At 38.5% G+C, this 22,971-nt stretch overlaps 1 protein-coding gene across 2 annotated transcripts in view; it reads left to right on the top strand.

Moving 5' to 3' along the window:
* The window catches only part of STK4 (serine/threonine kinase 4), a 92,593-nt gene that overhangs the window by 11,328 nt on the left and 58,294 nt on the right, over nucleotides 1-22,971 (top strand). For both annotated transcript variants that reach the window (XM_079946493.1, XM_079946494.1), the window contains exons 3-9: nucleotides 2,634-2,762; nucleotides 5,091-5,205; nucleotides 8,928-9,092; nucleotides 12,765-12,932; nucleotides 15,262-15,399; nucleotides 17,916-18,044; nucleotides 18,764-18,950. In XM_079946493.1, the coding sequence (XP_079802619.1) occupies nucleotides 2,634-2,762; nucleotides 5,091-5,205; nucleotides 8,928-9,092; nucleotides 12,765-12,932; nucleotides 15,262-15,399; nucleotides 17,916-18,044; nucleotides 18,764-18,950 (1,031 nt within the window). The remainder of the gene's footprint in view (nucleotides 1-2,633; nucleotides 2,763-5,090; nucleotides 5,206-8,927; nucleotides 9,093-12,764; nucleotides 12,933-15,261; nucleotides 15,400-17,915; nucleotides 18,045-18,763; nucleotides 18,951-22,971) is intronic.

Here is a 22,971-nt window from a genome sequence, read left to right as displayed (position 1 = left end):
TACAGCCTAGATGACTGAGCTAGGGGAACCATGAAACCATCCTGACATCATTGAAACACTCATGACAGTGAGCACTGTGTAGAGAAGAATCATTCAAAATAAAAGGAAACCCATACAAGGAAATCCAGTGCCGTGAGATAATCAACAGACCTAACAAGTGGGAGAACTCCCACCCGAGGAAATAGAAATAATGGAGCCATCTGAAACAGGATTTAACGTTTGTTTACGATTTTCAAAAAGGTAAAAGGAGGGAATAACATCCTTAAAAGGAGAACACGAAATTATTAACATGAACAACCCCATGAAAAAGAAAAAGTTGGGAATCTTGACAATGAAAACTACAATAATTGAAGTTCTAGAGCCCAATAAATTGGATAAACAGTCAACTAGACAAGCTGAAGAGAGAATTTGTGAATTGAAAGCTAGAAGTGAGACTGATCACCAAATGCAGGACAAAAATATAGTGTTGGAAACTAGGAAGACAGCATGGATTGAGGAGGTCCAATATAGGTCCAATAGGAGCTCTAGAAGGAGATTAGAAGTAATAGAGAGGAAATAAAGAGATAATACTAAGAATTTTCCAGACTTGAATAAAGCCTTCAGATTGAAGAAGCTTATGGAGTGCCAAATAAATCAACTTCTAGTTATAGTAAAATTACAGAATGTTAAGGATAAAGAGAAATCTGAAAAGCTACAGAAAGAGAGATTACCCATGAAAAATGATAACCTGATGACAACTGACTTCTTTACAGCAATAGAAGATGAAAAACTACAGTAAACGAGCTGAGGGAAAGCTATTGTCAAAGAATTCTATATCCAGAAAAACTCGTTCCAGAATGAGGGTGAAATAAAGACCTTTTCACATGTATGGGACCTAGGGTATCAAGAATAACTTTGGATGAAGTTACAGAATACCCAACTAACAGTGGCTAACCAATAAGAGCATTTAATAACTAAGTAGCAAAAAATCGGGGTGAAAGATTCCAGAATGGCTAACTGGCTTGATAATGGTTTAGCATTTGTGTAATTCTCATAGTCTCAAGATGGCCATGTTAGTTTCAAGCATCATGCCTCACATGACAGTAACCAAAGCAGGAAAGGAAGTGGCAGGTGAAAATGGGCCACCTTGTTTGCTTCTCTCTTACCAGGGAGGAAAGTTTTTCCTAGAGACCCTTCAGAAGAATTCCCCTTAAATTTCATTGGCTGGAACTAGGTCATATGCTTACTACTAGTTCAGTCACTGGCCAAAGGGGATAGAAATCCTGCAACTGTCTTGTACCACCATGCTTTAGCCCCAGGGACCAAGCATTTGCCACCCTCACAAGTCAGGGCGTTATCGTATCAAGGAAGAAGGGTCAGTGGTTGGATCTTCCACACATGGTCAGCAGTTGCCTTTCCCTGGCAAAAAAAAATGTTTTAGGTAACACTTAAGTATCATTATACTAGCTTTGCCAATATAAGGGATTCTGATGGAATGGAAATTTTTTGTGTGTGCTCTACATAGATTTTTTTAAAAAGTTTTCTGTGACTTTCACATTGAAACAATCCTTGAACGTCATTTTGTTAGCTAGAGCACTCAGCTACTTTGATGTATTAGGTGGCACTGTTATGATCTTTTTTTTCACGAAGACAGTATGAAGAAACAGGTGTGTTTGGGAAATATGAAAGACAATTTACTCATTATTTCCCTGACAGCCATCCAGAATTGCAGTGAAAATGTAATCTATGCAAGATGATATCTCATTTAACCATCACAATTGTCTCGTAGTAGTATTGTCATTTTATAGATGAGAAAATTGAGGCACAAGGTTAATAATATGTCTGTAAATGAGAGCTGATATCTAGTGGAGGTAGGACTCCAATCCTGGGTCTTTAGATTCTAAATCTACTGTTCTTTTAGCCCCCAAATTGAATAGCTACATAACCTTTTATTTATCTTGATAATAAACTAGTAAGGGAAGATAGAGCAAAAGGCAAAAAGAATTTGTATGTGCTCTGTTCACCTGATACTAGCATTTAAGAGGCTTACATTTTTAGTTTCCTTAATGTTTTAAGTATTATTGCAAATAGGAGGAGAAAGGACTAAAAGACCTCATGGTACTAGAATGAGCGCAAGAAAACCAAGACCCCCATTTTTGTACCCCAGTACAGATGTGGAAAGAATCTAGGCTTTGTATTCTGACAGACCTGGATTCATATCCTGGAATGACCACCTATTTATCACTTATGTGACCTTGGGCAAGTCACGTAACCTCTCTGAGCCTTTTCACATTTGCCTGTAAAATAGGGATGATGACCCCTTCATGACCCCCTTTTTTGTAAGGATGAACCTCAGATGATGCAATTTCTAGCAGACATCAGACATGGTAGCTACTCTATCACTGTTATTTCCTACTAATACATTCAGTAAAATTTAAATGTGAAGTTTCTAAGATGCCATTTTGTGGTAAGTTCTCTTAAGGACAGTTTTTCCCTGAAGTACTTTAGCTGTCTCAATTTTGCAGGTGTAGCTAAGTATATATGTCTTGGGCATGTAGGGATATAAATCAGAATGGGGAGTTGCTTGTGTTTTACCACTTTTTATCTCTTGGCTTGCTTTGACTTTGTAAATGTTCTCCTTCCCCCAATTATAGGTCCTATGGCAGCGTGTACAAAGCTATTCATAAAGAGACAGGTCAGATTGTTGCTATTAAGCAAGTTCCTGTGGAGTCAGACCTGCAGGAGATAATCAAAGAAATCTCTATAATGCAGCAATGTGACAGGTAAAGGCATCTGGTGTTATTTTGGAGATAACATGGTTTCGAATATACTGTGATTATATTTAGAGTTTGACGCCTAGAATTGCATTTACTTAGATATTTTGCAAACGGAAGAGTTTAGTGGAATCACTACGAATGTTCTTTTCAGAAAAAAAAATGATGAAAAAGTTTCTGTGTTTCAGCAGCTAAACTTTCAGAGTTTCTGTTTTTGCATTGTTTTGTTTTGTTTCAGTTTAGCCCTTTTCAAAACTAGGAAGAAGAGGCAAAGAGGCAGAAGGTGGTGGTGGCTAGCCTTTTTTTTTTTTTGATAATGATCTCTCTTACTTCCTATTGAGAAAACATTTCTACAGAGACAGCTAAGAAGAGAGAATTCAAATGGTTTTCGCTCCAGAAACCTTAGAATAGCAAATGGACCTATAAAAAGAGAATACTTATTTATGTATTACTGTTCTGTTCCTTCCTTCACAATTTTAAGAAATGGTTCCAGCTGAGAGTAGTTAAGTATTTTATTTTTGAGGAACTAAGATTTGTCAAATGCTGCAAGCAGGAAGTTGGGCCAGCAGGTGACCGCAGAAAAGCACATGGTTTGCCCTGAAGCTCCATGACAACATGGGAGGTCACTGTGGTGGAGCAGGCTTCCTCAGTTTCGATTGGCGAGAAACACAAACTGAAGGGCAGTGGCAGCTCTAGGGAGTTGAAAGGAGAATGAGAAAGTCTTGCAGCTCGAGGCTGCCTTCATCTTTCCGAAGCTCTTTTGGTCCGCAGATCAACTCAGTACCTCCTGTTTGTAAAGCTTGTACCTTAAGGCAGGTGGGGCTACCTGCTAGGCATTTTGCCCAGGAGCCCTTAAGTCTTGTAGACTTGTGAATGCAATCACTTCTCTTCTCCCTCCCTCCCTTTCTTTTTTTCTTTATACTTTTGTGGTTACTTTGTACTGGCTAAAACCCTCCTATTTCTTGATTGGAGGGACCAGAGTAAGGTAGCAGTTTTTCTTTGCCTCTTGCATAAGATATATTACAGGAGCTCTTTCCAGTGGGCAAATTGGAACTTTGCCACTTTTGATAGATTGTGTAAGAGCTGTGTTCCAAACAGGGTGTGCAAATGTGTCTAATTAAAGATGAGGGATTTCAAAGAGCCTACTCTGTGCTAAGAAATACAAAGAGATACAGGGCAGAGTGCTGACCCTCTTAGAGTTTATAGACTTTAATTGGACAGGACAGGCTTATAGATGAACAGGAGAATCTAGTCGACAATACAAGATTGTATAGGACATACTCCAGCAGTGTACCTGACAGTAATTGCCTTGTAGAGGCATTAACTACTATAGAAATTCAGGGAAGGGAGAGCAGGTGTAGTGATCTGTATCTTAAGAGGTTTATTCATCCATTTCTTCATTAATATTCATTTTGTGTATGTGTATATTTTTTTCCCTGCTGTCCTTGTCATTGGCATGTTTCCCAAGGATGAAGGGGCGTTTGAAATTTTGAGAGTTAATGCAGCTGAGTTGGTTTTAGCATCTTCCGTTACTATGTTATGCAATATTATTTAGCCCTGATAATGATCTAGCTAAAGCTGGTAGCTTCAGAGGACAGATTATTTCATTTTAAAGGGATTTTGACATTTTTCTGAAATCTGTCTTCAAGACCCAAACTTTCAAGTCTGATTCTGAATATTTTTCCTTTACAATAGATTGTAGTATGATTTTATTTTTTTCCTTGTTACAAAGTATATGTGACTTCTTGGAAAAATGCAAATAAAAAAAGAAAGGAAACCACTTTTCTCTTTGGAGAGAGAATTGTTGTTAAATACTACTTGGTATACATATCCTTCCATATCTCTTTTTGGAGTTTCACCGTGCTTGCTATTATGTAACCTGCGTTTTTGTTTGTTTGTTTTTTGGTAAACAGAGTGTCGTCTCGTATTATCAAGTATTCTTCTATAACGTTTTCCATGGATTCATGGTTGTTGCATTAAACGGATATATCATTATTTCTTAGAGAAACTCCCTAATGTCAGACATTTAGATGGTATCTGAATTTTCACTTTTATAGCCAGTACTGTGATGTTACCTATTTCTTTTTGAACATCTGTAATTTTCTTAGGATGAATTGCAGACTTACAACTGCTGGGTTGAGACCCACACAATTTTTGCACTATTATTGCCCTCCAGAAATCTGTACTGTTTTACATTCTCATCAAGAAGGTGCGTGTTTTAACCTTAAATATGAATAATTGACCTCTTGAGCTGAGAAATTAATTTTCATGTATTTAACATCATGAATTCATAGTGATGTTTGAAGGCTGCTCCACTAACTCATTGTCTCTCTCTAGCCCTCACGTAGTCAAATACTATGGCAGTTACTTTAAGAACACAGACTTGTGGATTGTGATGGAGTACTGTGGGGCTGGTTCTGTGTCTGATATCATTCGATTACGAAATAAAACGGTAAGTTCACCTTCTGGAATAGTAGGTATTTCCCCCTTTCCATGGTTCTTTCCCCCTCTGCTTTTTTTTTTGTTTGTTTTTGTTTTTGTTTTTGTTTTGCGGTACGCGGGCCTCTCACTGTTGTGGCCTCTCCCGTTGCGGAGCGCAGGCTCAGCGGCCATGGCTCACGGGCCCAGCCGCTCCGCGGCATGTGGGATCTTCCCGGACCGGGGCACAAACCCGTGTCCCCTACATCGGCAGGCGGACTCTCAACCACTGTGCCACCAGGGAAGCCCCCGCCTCTGCTTTTTGATGTCGCTTAAATGTGGCAATTTTGATACCAACCAACCCAGTCCAGTGAAGTGCTTTGCTTATTTCTAACTGGGGACAAAAATGACAATCAAATCTTGGTTAAGCAATGAGTTCTGAGTGTTTAAATTTGGTTGGGTTTTCTCCTTCTACCCAGCGTGTTCACAGATTAGCTTCCTAATCAGAGAAAACTCTCTGTGAAAGATGATTTGCTGTTACTGTGATTGCTGAGAGAAAAGCTAGGAGCCATGGGTTCTAGTTTGGGTTCAGTTGCTTAAACTCTTTGTTTATTCGTTCAGTAAGTATTTCTAGAACACTGGTCTAGGCCTTCGGGATCCAGTAGTAAATAAGACAAGGACCGTGCTCTCGTGGTAGTGCATTTTCTAGTAAGGCAACAAAAAGCAAATTAGTGGTAACCAGAGAATAAATACCAGATAGAGAGAACTGCTGTGAAGACAGGGAGTGACAATAAAGTGATAGTGGGTGCTTGGTGGGCTACTTGCGAGGAGATGGTTGAGAAACGTTTAATTGTCACTCAGGGAGGCGACATTTGAAGTAAAACGTGAATGACAAGAAGGAGCCATGAATTCTAAAAGAACATTCTAGGTAGAATGAATTTGGCACGTTTGAGTGCTGGAGAGAAGGCCACTACATGACTAGAGAGGAATAGGTAAGGGGGAAGCTGTGGGAGGTGAGGTGAGGCCGGGGGGCAGGGCTAGATTATGTTGGGTATTATTGGCGGTGATAATGAGTTTGATTTTTTTTCCATGTACAATAGGAAACAGTTGCTGGGTTCTAAGCAAGTGAGTGAGCCATCTGATATAAAAGATAACTTCTGTAAACAACAAGGTCCTACTGGGTTGGCCAAAAAGTTAGGTTGGGTGTTTTTGTTTTTTTAATTTAATTTAATTTATTTTTTATACAGCAGGTTCTTATTAGTTATCTATTTTATACATATTAGTGTGTACATGTCAATCCCAATCTCCCCATTCATCACACCACCACCACTTTCCCCCCTTGGTGTCCATACGTTTGTTCTCTACATCTGAGTATCTATTTCTGCCCTGCAGACTGGTTTATCTGTACCATTTTTCTAGGTTCCACATATATGCCTTGGTATACGACTCACGTTATATTTCTGTTGGGCAGTGCTACCTCAACTGATTAACTCAGTTGGTTAGAATAAAGAGTTAGTAAGTCATGAACTTTGTTCTTTGGCCACAGAAAGTACCCCAAACTCTTGCTTGCCACTGTGCCAATAGTGTTTGCTTGGATTGTAATGAAACCTCTGTCATTTATGAGCTCTGTGACCTTTGGCACAAATTACTTGTCTGTGCTTCACCTTCCTTATCTGTGAAACGGTGATGATAATAATAGTACCTACCTCATTCGATTTTTTTTTTTAATTTGTATTTATTTATTTATTTTTGGCTGTGTTGGGTCTTCATTGCTGCACGTGGGCTTTCTCTAGTTGCGGCGAGCGGGGGCTACTCTTCGTTGCGGTGCACAGGCTTCTCATTGCAGTGGCTTCTCTCATTGTGGAGCACGGACTCTAGGTGCGTGGGCTTCAGTAGTTGCAGCACACGGGCTCAGTAGTTGTGGCTCACGGGCTGTAGAGCACAGGCTCAGTAGTTGTGGCATACGAGCTTAGTTGCTCCGCGGCATGTGGGATCTTCCCGGACCAGGGATCGAACCCGTGTCCCCTGCATTGGCAGGCGGATTCTCAACCACTGCACCACCGGGGAAGCCCCTCATTCGATTTTTATAAGGATTAAGTGAGATTATAAAAGTAGTGCGTAGCATAGATGAAATGCTTAATATTTTTTAGTTATTTTTAATATTATTAGCATAGTGCCTGGCTCATAATAGATGCTTATTAAATATTTGGTGATTGTCTGATTGATTCTGTAATAGTTAATAAACAACATGGTTTCTTACATGCCTTACTATATCATTTGATTTTCATGACGATCTTGAAGAAAGGTGATTCGCCTGTTTTATAGGTGGAGCAACTGAGACTAAGAGACATTAGATAACTTGCTGAAGTCACACAACTAGAAAGTAGAGCCAAGAGTAAAAACTAGGTCTTTCTAATCCCAAATTGCATACTTTTTGCACCACAGCATATTCCCTTCTAAATATGAGTTGTTCATCAGAAGGGGACTGATTGAGAGTCTGTTGATTGAGTTTGTTTAGGACTGGGGTTGGATCAGCACAAAGTCAGCATTGCACTGATCAGATATTCTGTTAGTCTCCCGCATTCTTGCTTACGTTTACTCATCATCATTCAGCAAATATTTTTTCAGGACCTACGGTGTGCTAGGTGGCTTTCTTGGTGCTAGGGATTCAATAGTAAGCAAATCAAAGACATTTTAAAATGGAGCTTATGTTTCTAATAGGGAGGAAAGATGTCACATAAATAGGTATACAGATAATGTATAGTATGTCAGGTGGTGATAATGCTGCAACGACCAATAAGTAGGATAAGGGGATAGAGAACGGTCTAGGAATGGACAGAGCTAGCAAAGGCCTCTCTGATTTTCTGATGAGGTGACATTTGGGCAGAGACAGTGAAGTAAGGGACCAACTCATCCAGAAATCTAGTTGAAGGGCACTGAAGGCAGAGAGAACAGATAAAAAGGCCCAGAAGTGGTAGTGTATTTAGAGTGTTCAAGGAATAGCAGGGTAGCCTATGTGGCTGAAACAGGATGAGCAAGGTAGAAGGTGATAGAAGATGAAGGTAGCTGGGAGCCAGATAAGGTAAGACCTTGGTGAGGACTGGCTTTAATTCTGAGTGACTTAGAAAGGCACTGGACGATTTTGAGCAGATATGGCTTATTTTAAACGGTTCATCATGGCTGCTGTGTGGAAAATACAATGTAAAGGGTCAAGGGCAGAAGCAACGAGACCAGTTAGGAGATTATTAGAATAGTTCTGGCAGGGCATTATGGTGGCTTGGATCTGGGTGATTACAGAGGATATAGTTGCATATATTTTGAAGATAGAGAAGAGCCAAGGATGACCTCAAGGTTTTTGGCCAGAGCAACTGGAAGAATGAAATTGCCTTTTACTGAGAGAGAGATGACCATGGGAAGAGTAGAGTAGGTGAGTGGGTGGTAAAGAAAGGGATAGGGTGGTGGTAAAAATAAAGAATTTGATTTTGACATGTTATGCTTGTGATGCTTGTTAGGTATTCATTTGGAGGTGTAGTGTGGGCAAATATATGAATCTGATATTTGGGGAGAGATTTGGGCTGGAAATAAAACTTTGGGAGTGGTCAGCATAGCGATGGTATTATAAGCTATCAAATGCTGTTCACACGTTGAATAAGATTGTATATTCTAGGAAAGGAGTTTGGGTCTTATTTATTTTTTTCCTTTTTCAAATGTGCTGATGTAAACTAATAGCATTTTAACTTCTCATTCTTTTTTCAGTTAACAGAAGATGAAATAGCTACAATATTACAGTCAACACTTAAGGGACTGGAATACCTTCATTTTATGAGAAAAATACACCGAGATATCAAGGCAGGAAATATTTTGCTAAATACAGAAGGTCATGCCAAACTTGCAGATTTTGGGGTAGCAGGTCAGCTTACAGTAAGTAAAAATGTTACTTGTGTAGGTAACTTCCAGGTTTTTCTTGAGAAGCAGTTCCTTTTATTTATTTATTTAAAAATATAATATTTGATGTAATTGAATTGTAAAAAATTTTAAAATGTACCAGTAGGTTACAAAGGAGCTGGTAGGTTATTTTAGATCCTTTCCTGGACTTCAGGTCCGTAGTTTAACTTTGTTTAGCTTTGATAAAGATAAAAACAAAAACAGGAAATAATGGAGTAGAAGTTTAAATTCTACTGGGCTACATCATCATATTTATAAAAGGAAGAAGAATTAAATCTAAATGGCTTTCCTTGAATAAGACAGAATGTCATCTCATTCAGCCTCCAGGTAGCAGTTGGCTTTACTGAAAACACTCTCCTCATTTGGTTCCAAAATACAGACTCTTGATTTTCCTCCTACCTCAGTAGTGCATGGCAATGAAATAAACCTTGCTTTAAAACAGGAAGTCTAAAATTATCTGATTTTAGATAATATATTAAAATCAGATAATATATGTAAAATATGTGTAGAAAAATAGAAGGAGTTCTGGACAGATATATACTAAAATTTGCAACAATGTTATCTGTCATTTTTCTTGGGTAGTAGAAAAATATATACATATATAGTTCATTTGTTTATAGCTGGTACTATATACAGGTTTTATTTTTAAAAATTTTAAATCTGCCTGGAACATGTTAGGGACTTTCATAGGTATTGCAACAGCACAAAAATTGCTTTGATATTTAAAAAAAACTCAGGAACTTATTCTATACTGTGATTTGTGGGCCCTTCCAAAGATTTTGTTGTTAGTACATAAGTAAACAGTACTAAACAGTATTATCTAAATTACAATCTTAATAAGGAAACCAAATTGAAAAAAAAATCTCCTGGTGCTGTGTAAAAGATACTACAATTTAAAATATCAATTGCATTTAGTAACTGAGACTTTTTCCACAGAAATAGAAAATAACAATTTAAAATTCATATGGAACCACAAAAGGCCCCAAATAGCCAAAGCAGTCCTGAGAAAGGAGAACAAAGCTGGAGGTTTCACACTTTTTGATTGCAAACTCTATTACAAAGCTAAAGTAATCAAAACAGTATGGTATTGGAATAAAAATAGACACATAGACCAATGAAAGAGAATCGAGAGCCCAGAAATAAACTCATGTTTATACGGTCAACTAATATTTGACAACGGAGCCAAGAATGCTCAGTGGGAAAAGACGGTCTCTCCAATAAATGATCTTGGGAAAACTAGATATTCATATGCAAAAGAATGAAACTGGACCCCTTTCTTACACCACTCACAAAAATTAACTCAAAATGGATTAAAAACCCGAAATATGAGGCCTGAAACCCAAAAACTCCTAGAAGAAAGCATAAGGAAAATGCTCCTCGGCATTGGTCTTGGCAGTGATTTTTTGGATATGAGAGTAAAAGCACAAACAGTGGGACGTCATTGAGATTTTGGTTGGGATTGAATTGAATTGTGTTGAGGTTGTGTTGAATCGTAAATCAATTTGGAAAATATTGCCATCTTCATGATGTTATGCTTTAAAAGTCCTTTTCTGCTTCAACATTGTATAGCTATTCATCTATACTTTCCTTTAGTACTTTTTGGATTTTGTTCTTTGTATTTAAATTTTCATCCTATTTGAACTTACTTTGGTGAAAGCATAAGGTAGGAATTTAAGTGTAGAATCTTACAAATGAATAGACAGTTGCCCAGTGCTTTTTTCCCCCCATAATCTATCCTTTGCTTGCTGATTTAAAAATGACGTTTTAATCATATCTTCAAATTATACATTTATATACATATAGGGGTGTGTGTGTGTTTCTATACCATAATCTGTTTCTGGACTTAATATTTTCCATTGCTATGCTGCTATACTAATATAACTTTGTAATACAGATCTAGTTAGGTTAGTATCTACTTATTACTCTTAATGTTCAAAAAACGTTTAGTTATCCAGATATCCATTTCTAACTGGAAATAAACCTTGACAACAACATTGACTGTCACCACTTGAATGGTGCAAATTTGAAGTTTCAGAGCAAAGGAAATGACTTAAGCAGTAAGTTAGTTCCTCTGTTAAATTTTTACATAGGACTGACAAAGTGAGATCAATTTAAAAATATTACCTGTTGTTTGCTCCTGACTGGCATGACCTAACTTAAGTGATAGACATTTTAGAAGGAACATGGGTGATGATGATGGGAAGTCCTGTTGTCTATTTAGTTCTGTTTAAAATCCTTCTCTTCCTAAAACACAGGAATTCTAGAAAGGTTCTCTTTCATTAGGGCCATGCTATTCTGGGAAAGTATGCAAGTAGTTATTTGCCCATGTGTACTATATTCATATATTATTTAAGCCCCAAAGTAAGACTATATATATATACAGTATAATATTATATAAAATATATATATATTATAAAAAAGAAAATCATATTTGTACTATATGTACACACATATTTTCTCTTTTTTAAATTTTCTCTTTTTAAAATTTCCTGATTGCACATGTAATATACACTCACATAATCCAGCTGAGTGTTACAAAAGTATACGGGATGGAAAGTAAAAGTCTTTTGTAATTCTGTCTCCTAGATATGACTCTTGTTAATAGTTTGGTGTATATTACTTGGAGATTTTTTTTTCTATCCATATAACAGCAATGTTTATTATTATTGGTTGTTGTTTTATTGTTGTTTTGATCATTGTTTTTCTTTTACAAAGACAAGGCTGTATTATATATAATTTTGAACATAAGTTTTTTGCTTCACAATGTGTCTTGTACATTTTTTCCATGTCAGAAAAGTGTATCTGGGTCCTTTTTTTCCATTGTATGGATATGTATTATATTTAACTTACTTCCTTTAGTTGGAAGTAAGTTGTGTTGTTTCCTTTTCTTTTTTCTCCCCCTTCTATTACAAATATTTCTACAGTACTTGTGCATGTATCTTACATATAGGATACATTTCTAGAAATAGATTTGAATCAAAGGATATGGACATATAAAGTTAATAAATATTGCCAAGTTGCATACTAAAACATTGTATCAGTTTATGCTCCTATAACATTGTATTTTAGTGCCTGTATTTTAATCTATGCTATTATCAGCAATAGTTAATAGTAATCAATCTCATTTTAGTGTTTCATTAATTGATTGATTATTATTTTTTTAATTAATTAATTAATTTTTGGCTGTGTTGGGTCTTCGTTTCTGTGCAAGGGCTTTCTCTAGTTGTGGCAAGTAGGGGCCACTCTTCATCGCGGCGTGCGGGCCTCTCACTATCGCGGCCTCTCTTGTTGCGGAGCACAGGCTCCAGACACGCAGGCTCAGTAGTTGTGGCTCACGGGCCTAGTTGCTCTGCGGCATGTGGGATCTTCCCAGACCAGGGCTCAAACCTGTGTCCCCTGCATTAGCAGGCAGATTCTCAACCACTGCACCACCAGGGAAGCTCGACTGATTATTTTTTGTGTTTTAATAATTGATTGAGAATCTTTTATGTTTCTATGTCATTTGAATTTCTTTTGTGACTTGATCAATCATGCTTGAGTATGGTTTGTGTATGTATTTCAAGTCTAAGACATTTCTTATTGCTGGAAGGGACTCTTTTTCTCAACAGTTTTATTGCTTAGTGTTGATCTCTCTCCTTTCTATTTTAGGATACCATGGCCAAGCGAAATACAGTGATAGGAACACCATTTTGGATGGCTCCAGAAGTGATTCAGGAAATTGGGTACAACTGTGTGGCAGACATCTGGTCGTTGGGAATAACAGCCATAGAAATGGCTGAAGGAAAGCCCCCATATGCCGATATCCATCCTATGAGGGTAAGGAAATGGACAGAAAACCAGTGGGGTGGTTAGTTACCGGTGATCATTAGAAACTTAGTTAAATGACTTACTTGGTTGGGTACCAAACAATAAATGAATTAATTGTAAATAATTGATAAGTGTCAGTCTAGACTCCAGGTGATGATACAATTCCACTAGTTGTAGTCACTAATGAAGTCAAGTGTAATCCACCCCTCTCCATTCTAGAGGTTGTGTATTAGTAGCCCTCTGGTAGGACGTGGGCCAGGAAATGCGTGGTTGACTTGTGCAGTGTATATGTTTTTAATAGTTCAGGTGCTCACAGTTTAACATAACAACACTAACTGGAGCTGAGCAGCAGTCCTCTCCTTTATACGGGGCATGGTCTTTCCACTTTATCAGTCTCCACGATTCCCTATTCACCAAGTATCACTTACTGCAGTGTTTTCTCTAATGTTTTTTATAGTAGTATTAAGAGGAAAGTGGACTATTTTTTTAAACTTATGTCCCTGACACCCAGTCTGATTCATTTGTTGTCTTTTTCCTGCCTGGCCCTTATAGGTATTTACATGTGTAAGTTCTGGAGGCTCTGTACTCTCCAACTTCCATCCACTTGTACAGTATGAAGGGCCCGTAGGTTCAGTCTCCACTGAAACTCCTTCAGTGTAGCTACGCTAAGCAGTTTCCAGGCTTTCCCCACCCCTAGAACCCCTCATGATAGCACTGTTACAATACTTTGACCCTACCTTCTTCAGCGGCTCCGTAGTTTTCTCCATACCGTCCAACTCAGCCCCTCCTCTCTTCTGATTAAATAGTCCTTCTATTAATAGACTTAACAGTTATTTATTTATTAAAATTTATTTTATTTATTTATTTATTTTTGGCTGCGTTGGGTCTTTGTTGCTGCGCACGGGCTTTCTCTAGTTGCAGCGAGTGGGGGCTACTCTTTGTTGTGGTGCGCGGGCTTCTCATTGCAGTGGCTTCTCTTGTTGTGGAGCACAGGCTCTAGGCACGTGGGCTTCAGTAGTTGTGGCACGTGTGCTCATTAGTTGTGGCTCGCGGGCTGTAGAGCACAGGCTCAGTAGTTGTGGCACGTGGGCTTAGTTGCTCCATGGCATGTGGGCTCTTCCTGGACCAGGGCTCGAACCCGTGTCCCCTGCATTGGCAGGTGGATTCTTAACCACGGCACTACCAGGGAAGCCCCCAGTTTTTAAAAAAGTATTCATGTGCCCAAAGATAAGCTCCTGTCTTTTTGGGGGGGCAGAAGTGGAGAAGGGTGGGAAGATTTACTCGTTATATTTTTAGATTTAAAGAATATAATTTAAGCTGATTATTGCAAAGAGTTTTATGGGTTTTTGTTTGTTTTTAATTAATTAATTTATTTATTTTTGGCTGTGTTGGGTCTTCGTTTCTGTGCGAGGGCTTTCTCTAATTGCGGCGAGCGGGAGCCACTCTTCATCGCGGTGTGCGGGCCTCTCACTATCGTGGCCTCTCTTGTTGCGGAGCACAGGCCCCTAGAGCGCAGGCTCAGTAGTTGTGGCGCATGGGCTTAGTTGCTCTGTGGTATGTGGGATCCTCCCAGACCAGGGCTCGAACCCGTGTCCCCTGCATTGGCAGGCAAACTCTCAACCACTGCGCCGCCAGGGAAGCCCCAAGAGTTTTATGTTTTTAAAAAACTGTACCTCTTTTATTGGAAACTCAATAAATAATACAGACATACCTCATTTAATTGTGCTTCACTGTATTGAGTTTTTGACAAATTGAAGGTTTGTGGCAACCCTGTTTTAAGAAAGTCTATCAGTGCCATTTTTCTTTTTCTTTTTTTTTAAAGACTGTTTTTAAAAATTAATTAATTTGTTTGGCTGAGTTGGGTCTTAGTTGCGGCATGTGAGCCCTTTGTTGCAGCGTGCGGGCTTCTCTCTAGTTGTGACACGCAGCCCTAGAGCATACGGGCTCAGTAGTTGCGGCGTGTGGGCTTAGTTGCCCCACAGCATGTGGGATCTTAATTCCCTGACGAGGGACCGAATCCACGTCCCCTGCATTGGAAGGCGGATCCTTAACCACCGGACCACCAGGGAAGTCCCTATCAGCGCCATTTTTCCAACAGCATTTGCTCACTTTGTGTCTCTGTGTCACATTTTGGTAATTCTCACAATATTTCAAACATTTTCACTATTATTATATTTGTTATAGTGATCTACTTTGAGATACCTGGATTTTTGTTGTAATTTGGATGTGCTTTAGTGGAGAAGAGAAAAATATTTTATCAAACTCCAAATGTATTTCCAGTCATATTTTTATTGGAGCATCACTTTTATTTTGCCAATTTTTTTTTTTTTTAAACTAGGCAATCTTCATGATTCCTACCAACCCACCTCCCACATTCCGAAAGCCAGAATTGTGGTCAGATAGCTTCATGGATTTTGTGAAGCAGTGTCTCATAAAGAGCCCTGAGCAGAGAGCCACGGCCACTCAACTCCTACAGGTATGAATCACCCTGGGGTGCTGCCTCTTCCTGTTTCATTCACAGGCTGACCAAAAGATGCTGTTAACCCACCTACATGGAGATGGTAAAGAGGTATAAAATATTCCCTTTGAATGTAACTGCTTAACCCACCTACATGGAGATGGTAAAGAGGTATAAAATATTCCCTTTGAATGTAACTGCTTAGAAAAGACATAGAGGATAAAGTTAAATCATTGAACAAGATAATAAGAAAATACAGGGCTCTATGGGATTAGAGAACAGGAACTGACATTTATTGAGCACCTACTGTGTGCTAGATACTTTGCATGTTGTGCCATTTAATCATCACATACACCCTGTGAGAGAGGGGTATTAATTTACTTTTATAGGTGAGAAAATGAAGATTTAGAGAGTTAACTCATTTAGAGCCACTTAGCTGGTAAACAGCGAAGCCAGGATTAGAACCTAAGTCTTTTTGATCCCAAAGCAGGAGTTCCATTAAAGATACCCAGTTCTGACAGAGAACTGGGATCAATGGTAGGTGCTGTTGTAGCTCAGCGTGGAAAGAGGCCACTTTGGACTAAAGATACCAGGACTGCTTTCCTGGAGGAGGTAACCTGTGTGCTTGGGCCTTGAAGGATGGGTGGGGTTTGGCAGGCAGTGTGCTTAATAGTTAGGAGCTTGGATTCTGGAGCCTGTCCTGGGGTTTGAATCATAGCTCCCTGTTTGCCAGCTCTATGACCTTGGGCAAGCAACATAACCTCTCTGTTACTTTAGTTTTCTTATCTATACAGTGGAGATCAAGTACCTGCCCCATAGTTGGTTCTGAGGATTAAGTGATATAATGTGTATGACTTTGAACAATGCTTTACACATATTAAAGGTAGTATATAATGGATTTGACAAATACCTGCTATTATTACTGAGCTAGGCCAATGGTTTTCAGTCATGTCAGATCCAATGCCCCCTTTTTATAACCAATGCATATTTTTTTTAACATTTATATAACATTTATAATCCTTTTGGAATGAAACTCATGGATGCTAAAGTCTGTTTATGCCCAAAGTTTAAAAAGAATCAGGGTAATGTTGGTGCTATGATGGAGAAATATGAGAATAATAATTTATAATAATACAAATGTCAATATAGAAATGCTCCAGCTTTTCAAGTTATAGACATAATGAAGTAATGAGACAACTGTATCTAGCATCATGAATGAGTTTAGATTTAAGAGCAGTAAGAAGAACAGAAACCATTCCATTCAAGAAACACAGGAAAATGAGTGTATGGACACTAACAGAAATCTAATGTTAAGTAATAACAGGGCAGACTCATTTATATATAAGAGGAGGGAAATGATCTTATAGACTTGCCCAGTGGAGAGAACAAGGAAATACGATATTCTTGCAAATAAGCTGGGTCTTATTTCCAAGAGCAGTGGCAAATTCTTTTCCTGCCTGGATGGGGTACTGATGCAGTTTTATGGACAAGATATCTTCTGTATTTCGATCGTACCACACGTTGAGGTATACTGTCTGCTTCTAGGGTCCTTGCAAAGACCTTGGAGCCCATATCCTCTGGTGGGTGCTGGGGAACAGAGAATGGATTACAGATAAACACTGAGGGCAATGTCAGAATAAGTTTGGAAAACAATAGGCAATGCTCCCCCCCGCAAAAAGAAAGAATTTCCACATGTAACTTTCACAGTATAGATTTCTTACTGTGTTACAAAGGCAGACAACAAAAATATAAGATGGTATTAACATTAAAAACTTTAAACTATTTCTATGAAGGAAAGTCAGCAATATCCCTGTGTTTCAAGTATCTTTGCAGATTGAATAATATTGGGGCCTACATCTGTTACATATTAGTGACCAGTTTTAGTATTTCTGTAGTAACTACACTTCGGCACTAGTTGGAAATGCTATAGGACATTGAATAGAAAGAACAAGCAGGAGGAGTAAACTATTCAGTGATTTCTGAACAATGTCTTTATTCCGCTTAAGCCCCCTGTCCAGAATCACCTCCCAAATTACTAGACTTTTCGCTTCTCTCTTAAAGAAGTTCGTAGGCATTATTTATCAAAGTGTATATGTACTCTGAGACATTTTAAAGATATGGAGAATTTGCTGTGGTTCGTTGTTGTATAAGACTGTTCCACATGTTACGGGATTACTTGTGTCTCTGCCCCCTTTCCTATGTCCCATGTAGTTTGTGTTCTCCAAACATTGTAGCAACAAGCTCCCAAGATGTTTACAGAACTTCCTCTAGGGGGCAATGCCAGCCTGTTGAGAATCTCCAGAGTTGGTAGAGAGAAATGGAGGAAACATTCCAGCCAAGCCAGAAAAGGTGGGCCAAGCCTGCATGCACCTGCTCACCGTTATAAAGCAAGTGTGGGTTAGCTGTAGTCCAAAGCATAAAGAGAAAGATTAGATTCACTGATTGATTCAACAAAGATTGTCAAGTGCCTACTGTGTGCCAGGCAGTGTTTTGGCACTGGTGCCATATAAACCGTCTTCAACTTTCTTGCTAAGCACCCATTTGTCAAGAGTGCCAAAGGAGTGTCCATACTGCGGGATTTAATTAATGAAGCCATGGACGTGAAGCTGAAACGCCAGGAAGCCCAGCAGCGGGAGGTGGACCAGGACGATGAAGAAAACTCAGTGAGTGGCAGTGGCAGGCGTTGTGGTGGGCCTCGGGCGTCAGTGCTTGTTATTTCATGATTGCCAGCCAGGTAAGATGAGTTGGAGATGTGGGTTCCACCTGGAACTGGAGGCTCTTCTTGCTGACCGTGTCCTGCCTGGGACCAGGGCTTGCTAGAGGCTTGCTGGGTCTGTGTCTGTTCGTCTCCCAGTGCTTCCTCAGACACTTCCACATTTTATTCTCTTGCCTCCTTATCTTTTCTTCAGTTTAACTTTTTATTCGGGAAAGAGAATGCTCAGGTCTGAGACTGGATTTTCCCAGGCCCTTTTGGGGAGTCTAGGATCCATACTAAATATGTAGACTTTACATGTGTGTGATCTTCTTTGGTTGAATAAGAGCACTGTCAATGGAGTATAACCTTTAAAAATCGTGACCCAATGTCTTTTACACCTGTAACATATATAATATTGTACATCAATTATAGTTCAATTAAAAAAGAGTGCTCTTGGTTCTAGAGAGTTGGGTTTAGAACCCAGGTAAGCATCAAATCCAGAAATATTTGCACCAAGATAGTAAGAGTAATTCAGAAAACTCAATCTTTTTTTTTTTTTTATTGGAGTATGATTGCTTCAAACGGTGTGTCAGCTTCCACTCCACAACAAAGTGAATCAGCTATGCATACAGAAAACTCAATCTTTTGATCAAATTCGCCCTCATTTGAGATTTCGTCCTTTTCCAGGAGGAGGATGAAATGGATTCTGGCACGATGGTCCGAGCAGCGGGGGACGAGATGGGCACCGTCCGAGTAGCCAGCACCATGAGTGACGGGGCCAATACTATGATCGAACATGATGACACGTTGCCATCTCAGCTGGGCACCATGGTGATCAACTCAGAGGAGGAGGAAGAGGAAGGCACTATGAAAAGTAAGGCTCTGATTAAACAGACTAACTTTGCAGGCAGACCACGCACATTTCCAGAGAGAGCAGATTCTCATGGTCCACGTGGACTCAGTCTTGAAGCTCCCGTCTGTTGTCACAGTCAAAGGAGTAAGAGTGTTGGAGGGTTGGGGCAGCAGTGGAGGGTTCGGGGAGGGAGGAAGCTGGCATGTGGAATCAGAGGCAGGAAAGCATAAACAACAAGAAGGGATTGACTTTCAAACCTGAACGGCCATTCTCTCGTTGAATGTTGTCACTTTTTCCTTCTTTTCCTTGATCTGTGGAGGTGAGCACATACATTTGTTTTTTGTTTCTTTTTTCCAAAGTGATTGTTTATTTTATTTTTGTTTAATTTATACTGATTGTTACTGATTTAGGTGATTACGTGACTGTTTAATTTATATTGCCCAGATCAATGTATGATGGTTCCAATGGTTCTACATCTGGGCCAGCACTTGGTATGGGCAGGCTTTGTAAATGTAGACGACCTAGTAGGTGTGTAGTGGTATTTCATAGTGGTTTTAACTTACATTTTCCTAATGACTAATGCTTTTGAGCATATTTTCATGTATTTCTTGGTCATTTGCATATCTTCTTTTGCTTCTCCCTCCTCTCCTTTGTGCTTTCATTATTATACATTTTACTTCTACGTAGCACATACGTTGTTTTAATGCATAATTCAAAGTGTAGTGAAATTCTGAGCTATTTATCATACATATTATCTTCAGTCTGTTTTCACGGTACTCTGTGTGTCTAAACCAGACTTACCAATTCTCAGTTAGTCTGTTAAGGATGAATGTACAAATTGAAGAGTCCTATCCAGTCCCTTCTAGTGTAAGCCCATCTCTGCTGCTTTTCTTATGCTGCTGATCATTTTTACTTGGCCTATGACTGAGGCCTAACACCTGTGCTCAGTTCCTGTTGAAGAGGGCCATCCTTTCCTCTCCCTTCAGTTGTTTCCTTTCCCTTTACTCTGTGCATTACAGACCAAGCCATGGAGAAAAGGAATTTGGGAGTACAAAGTGGTAATAATAATTGAGTTCTAAACGTACAATTTAGCCTGAGCTTTGCGTAGGTTTAAAGCATTAAGTCTCTATGATCTTCTCATCATCTTTTTTTTCTTTCCTTTTTTCTTTTACTTTATTTTAAATTAATTTTTATTGGCATATAGTTGATTTACAATGTTGTGTTAATTTCTGCTGTGAATCAGTTATACATATACTATAACCACGCTTTTTTAGATTCTTTTCCTGTATAGGTCATTACAGAGTATTGAGAAGAGTTCCCTGGGCTATACAGTAGATCCTTATTAGTTATCTATTTTACATATTGTAGTATGTATATGTCAATCCCAATCTCCCAATTTATCCCTCCCCTCTCCTTTCCCCCTTGGTAACCAGAAGTTTGTTTTCTATATCTGTGACTATTTCTGTTTGGTAAATAAGTTCATTTGTACCACTTTTTTAGATTCCACATATAAGCAACATTTTCCTTCCTTTTTTTTAAAATTTAGAGTTTCTTCCTCGAAACCAGGGACTGATTGGCAAACTACGGTCCACAGGCCAAATCTGGCCTGACACCTGGTTTTAGCAATAAAGTTTTATTGGAACACAGCCATGTCCATTCATTTGCTATTGTCTATGACTGCTTTTGCACTACAAAGGCAGAGCTGAGCAGTCGTGACTGAGACCATGTGGCCCCCAAAGCCTGAAAAGTTTACTGTCTGATCCTTTACAGACAGAAAAAGTTCTCTAACCACTGCCTTAGACCAACTGCTTTGTGACTGATTAATTCAGTCAATAAATTTCTCTTCAGTATCCCAGGTACTTTGCTAGAGGCTGAGGATACAGCAGGGAATGAAGAAACAGTCCTTGCCCTGAAGGAAGTCACTGTCTAGTCTGTGGGACAGACCATTTAATTACACTTCAGCATATGAAATGGGCTTTAAAACAGAGGTAATCTGAGGGTGTTGGCGAAGCAGAGTGGAAGAGTATTTAATTTAGGCTGGGGATTACTGACAAATTTCTGGAGGAAAAAGGCAGGAAGGTTGGCAGTGAGTAGGGTGGGTGGAGATGTTCCAGCAGAGGGAGCCGTGTCCACAAAGTCCAAGTGGCAGTGAGTTCAGGGCAACTGCAGCTGGTTTATTGCGGCTAGAACACACGGTTCCAGGGCTTTAGATCTCAGGCAGCCCTCTTGAATTTTCACCTTCCAGGTCTGTGTATTTATAACCAACCCTTTGTTTTTGAAGGGAAAAGGTTTTCTTGTTTTCTTTTTTCTATTTTGGGGCCAAGGCTCATCATCTGTGTTTGGCTTCAGGTCAGAATTATACAAATGGTGAAAGAGTAGTAATACTGCTGATGGATGTGTAAATAGATCTAACTTTTCCAGAAGGTAGTGCATATCAAGAATTTAAAAAATTCAAGCCTTTCACTCAGTAAATTCCACTTCTAGGAATTTGGCCCAAGAAAATAATTGAAGATATAGAGAAATTATATTCTAGCTTTACAAAAGTAAAAAGATACATTAACATGTTAATATGTACATAGAAAAAAGACTGAAAAAACCAATCAAAAGGCCAGAGGAAAATAAACCAAATATTAAAAGTAGATAATGGGATTATAGGTATTTTAAATTTTATTTATTTTCCAAATTATTTTCTAGAGTTATTATCAGAAAAAAATCCCACCAGAAATACTGCCGATATCATAGTGTATTCTGTAAATTAGGACTTTGAATTCTGCATTGCCTTAAGAATCCTTTTTTTCTCCCTTCTTCCTCCTTGCACTGTTTTTTATGGCCTTAAAAATGGATATTTACAAAGAGTTTATTAAAACATTGTCACTGCCTGTTAGTGTCTCTTTAAATCCTTATCGAAAATGTGTTCTTACAGTATGTTTCAGTCCCTGGACTCAAGATTTGGTGTTACGTAAATTATCGAGTGAATGATACGTACTAAATTTATTTTTTCTTTTGCTCTTTTAAGTAGCTAGCCCGTGTGATTTGTTAGGAAGGTTTGTTTTGCAGCAGTGAGCTGCTGACTTCTTTTTGTTGACTCGGAATGCTATATCTTCTGCTTGTTTTAAGGGCTTTAATTATGCAGATGATTATAATCCCTGTGTAACATAACTAGACTGACCCATTAACATGTGTTGTGCATGTACGTGTTATGGGAAATCCACCTTTTTAAATTTAAAGAATTAATTTTGTTCCAAATGTAATTTTCGTATTTTAAGTGCTCATTAATTCAGTGGGTTGTTTGTTCAGTTTCTGAGCTTGGATAGTTTTAGCATGTCTAATGAGAAACATGAATCTTTTATTATAGTCATGAGGGAAAAACCCATTTAAAAACCTCAACAGTCACAGCTAAGTGACGTTAAGTAAACTTAGTTCACAATCTGTTTCAGGTCTTGTAATTCAGTTTTGAGTCACAAGTTAGATAGATTCGCCACTTAATTCTGAGATCTTTACTCATTATTTTAGGAGCTATTGAAGCTTTTCATTATGGAAAATGAAAATATATACAGTTACACAGAATAATATCATGACCCCTATTGACATGTAACCAGTTTCAAAAATAACTCACTGCCCATCATATTTCAGCTCTCCACCAAAGAGAATAACAAACTGAATTAATTTAAAGCAGATCTCAGACATTAGACCACTTCTTCATATCGATTTCTAAACATTTAAAGGAGACTATCTGACCAAGCTTGGCTTAGATAATAACTATCTGTGTTACATTGGACAATTCTCTTTCCTTATATGGGCCTCAGTGCCTTAATCAATAAAAATAAAGAGTTATTAATCTTCTCTATTTTCCTTGTCCCTTGTAGCTCTAATTGTTTATAAAAATGATATAACTCATGACTAATATAGAACTGAAGTTTCTACAGGTTAAAATTTGTGAAAATGAATAGAGTTTCACCTAGTACCTTAGAAAAGTTAGATATTTCAAATGCCTCTGTTCTCATTTACTGTATTAAAAATTATTTATACCAACAGTATTACA

Source organism: Stenella coeruleoalba (assembly GCF_951394435.1).
Source record: "Stenella coeruleoalba genome assembly, chromosome: 15".
NCBI lineage: Eukaryota > Metazoa > Chordata > Mammalia > Artiodactyla > Delphinidae > Stenella > Stenella coeruleoalba.
This window is presented reverse-complemented; position numbering and strand designations above follow the sequence as displayed.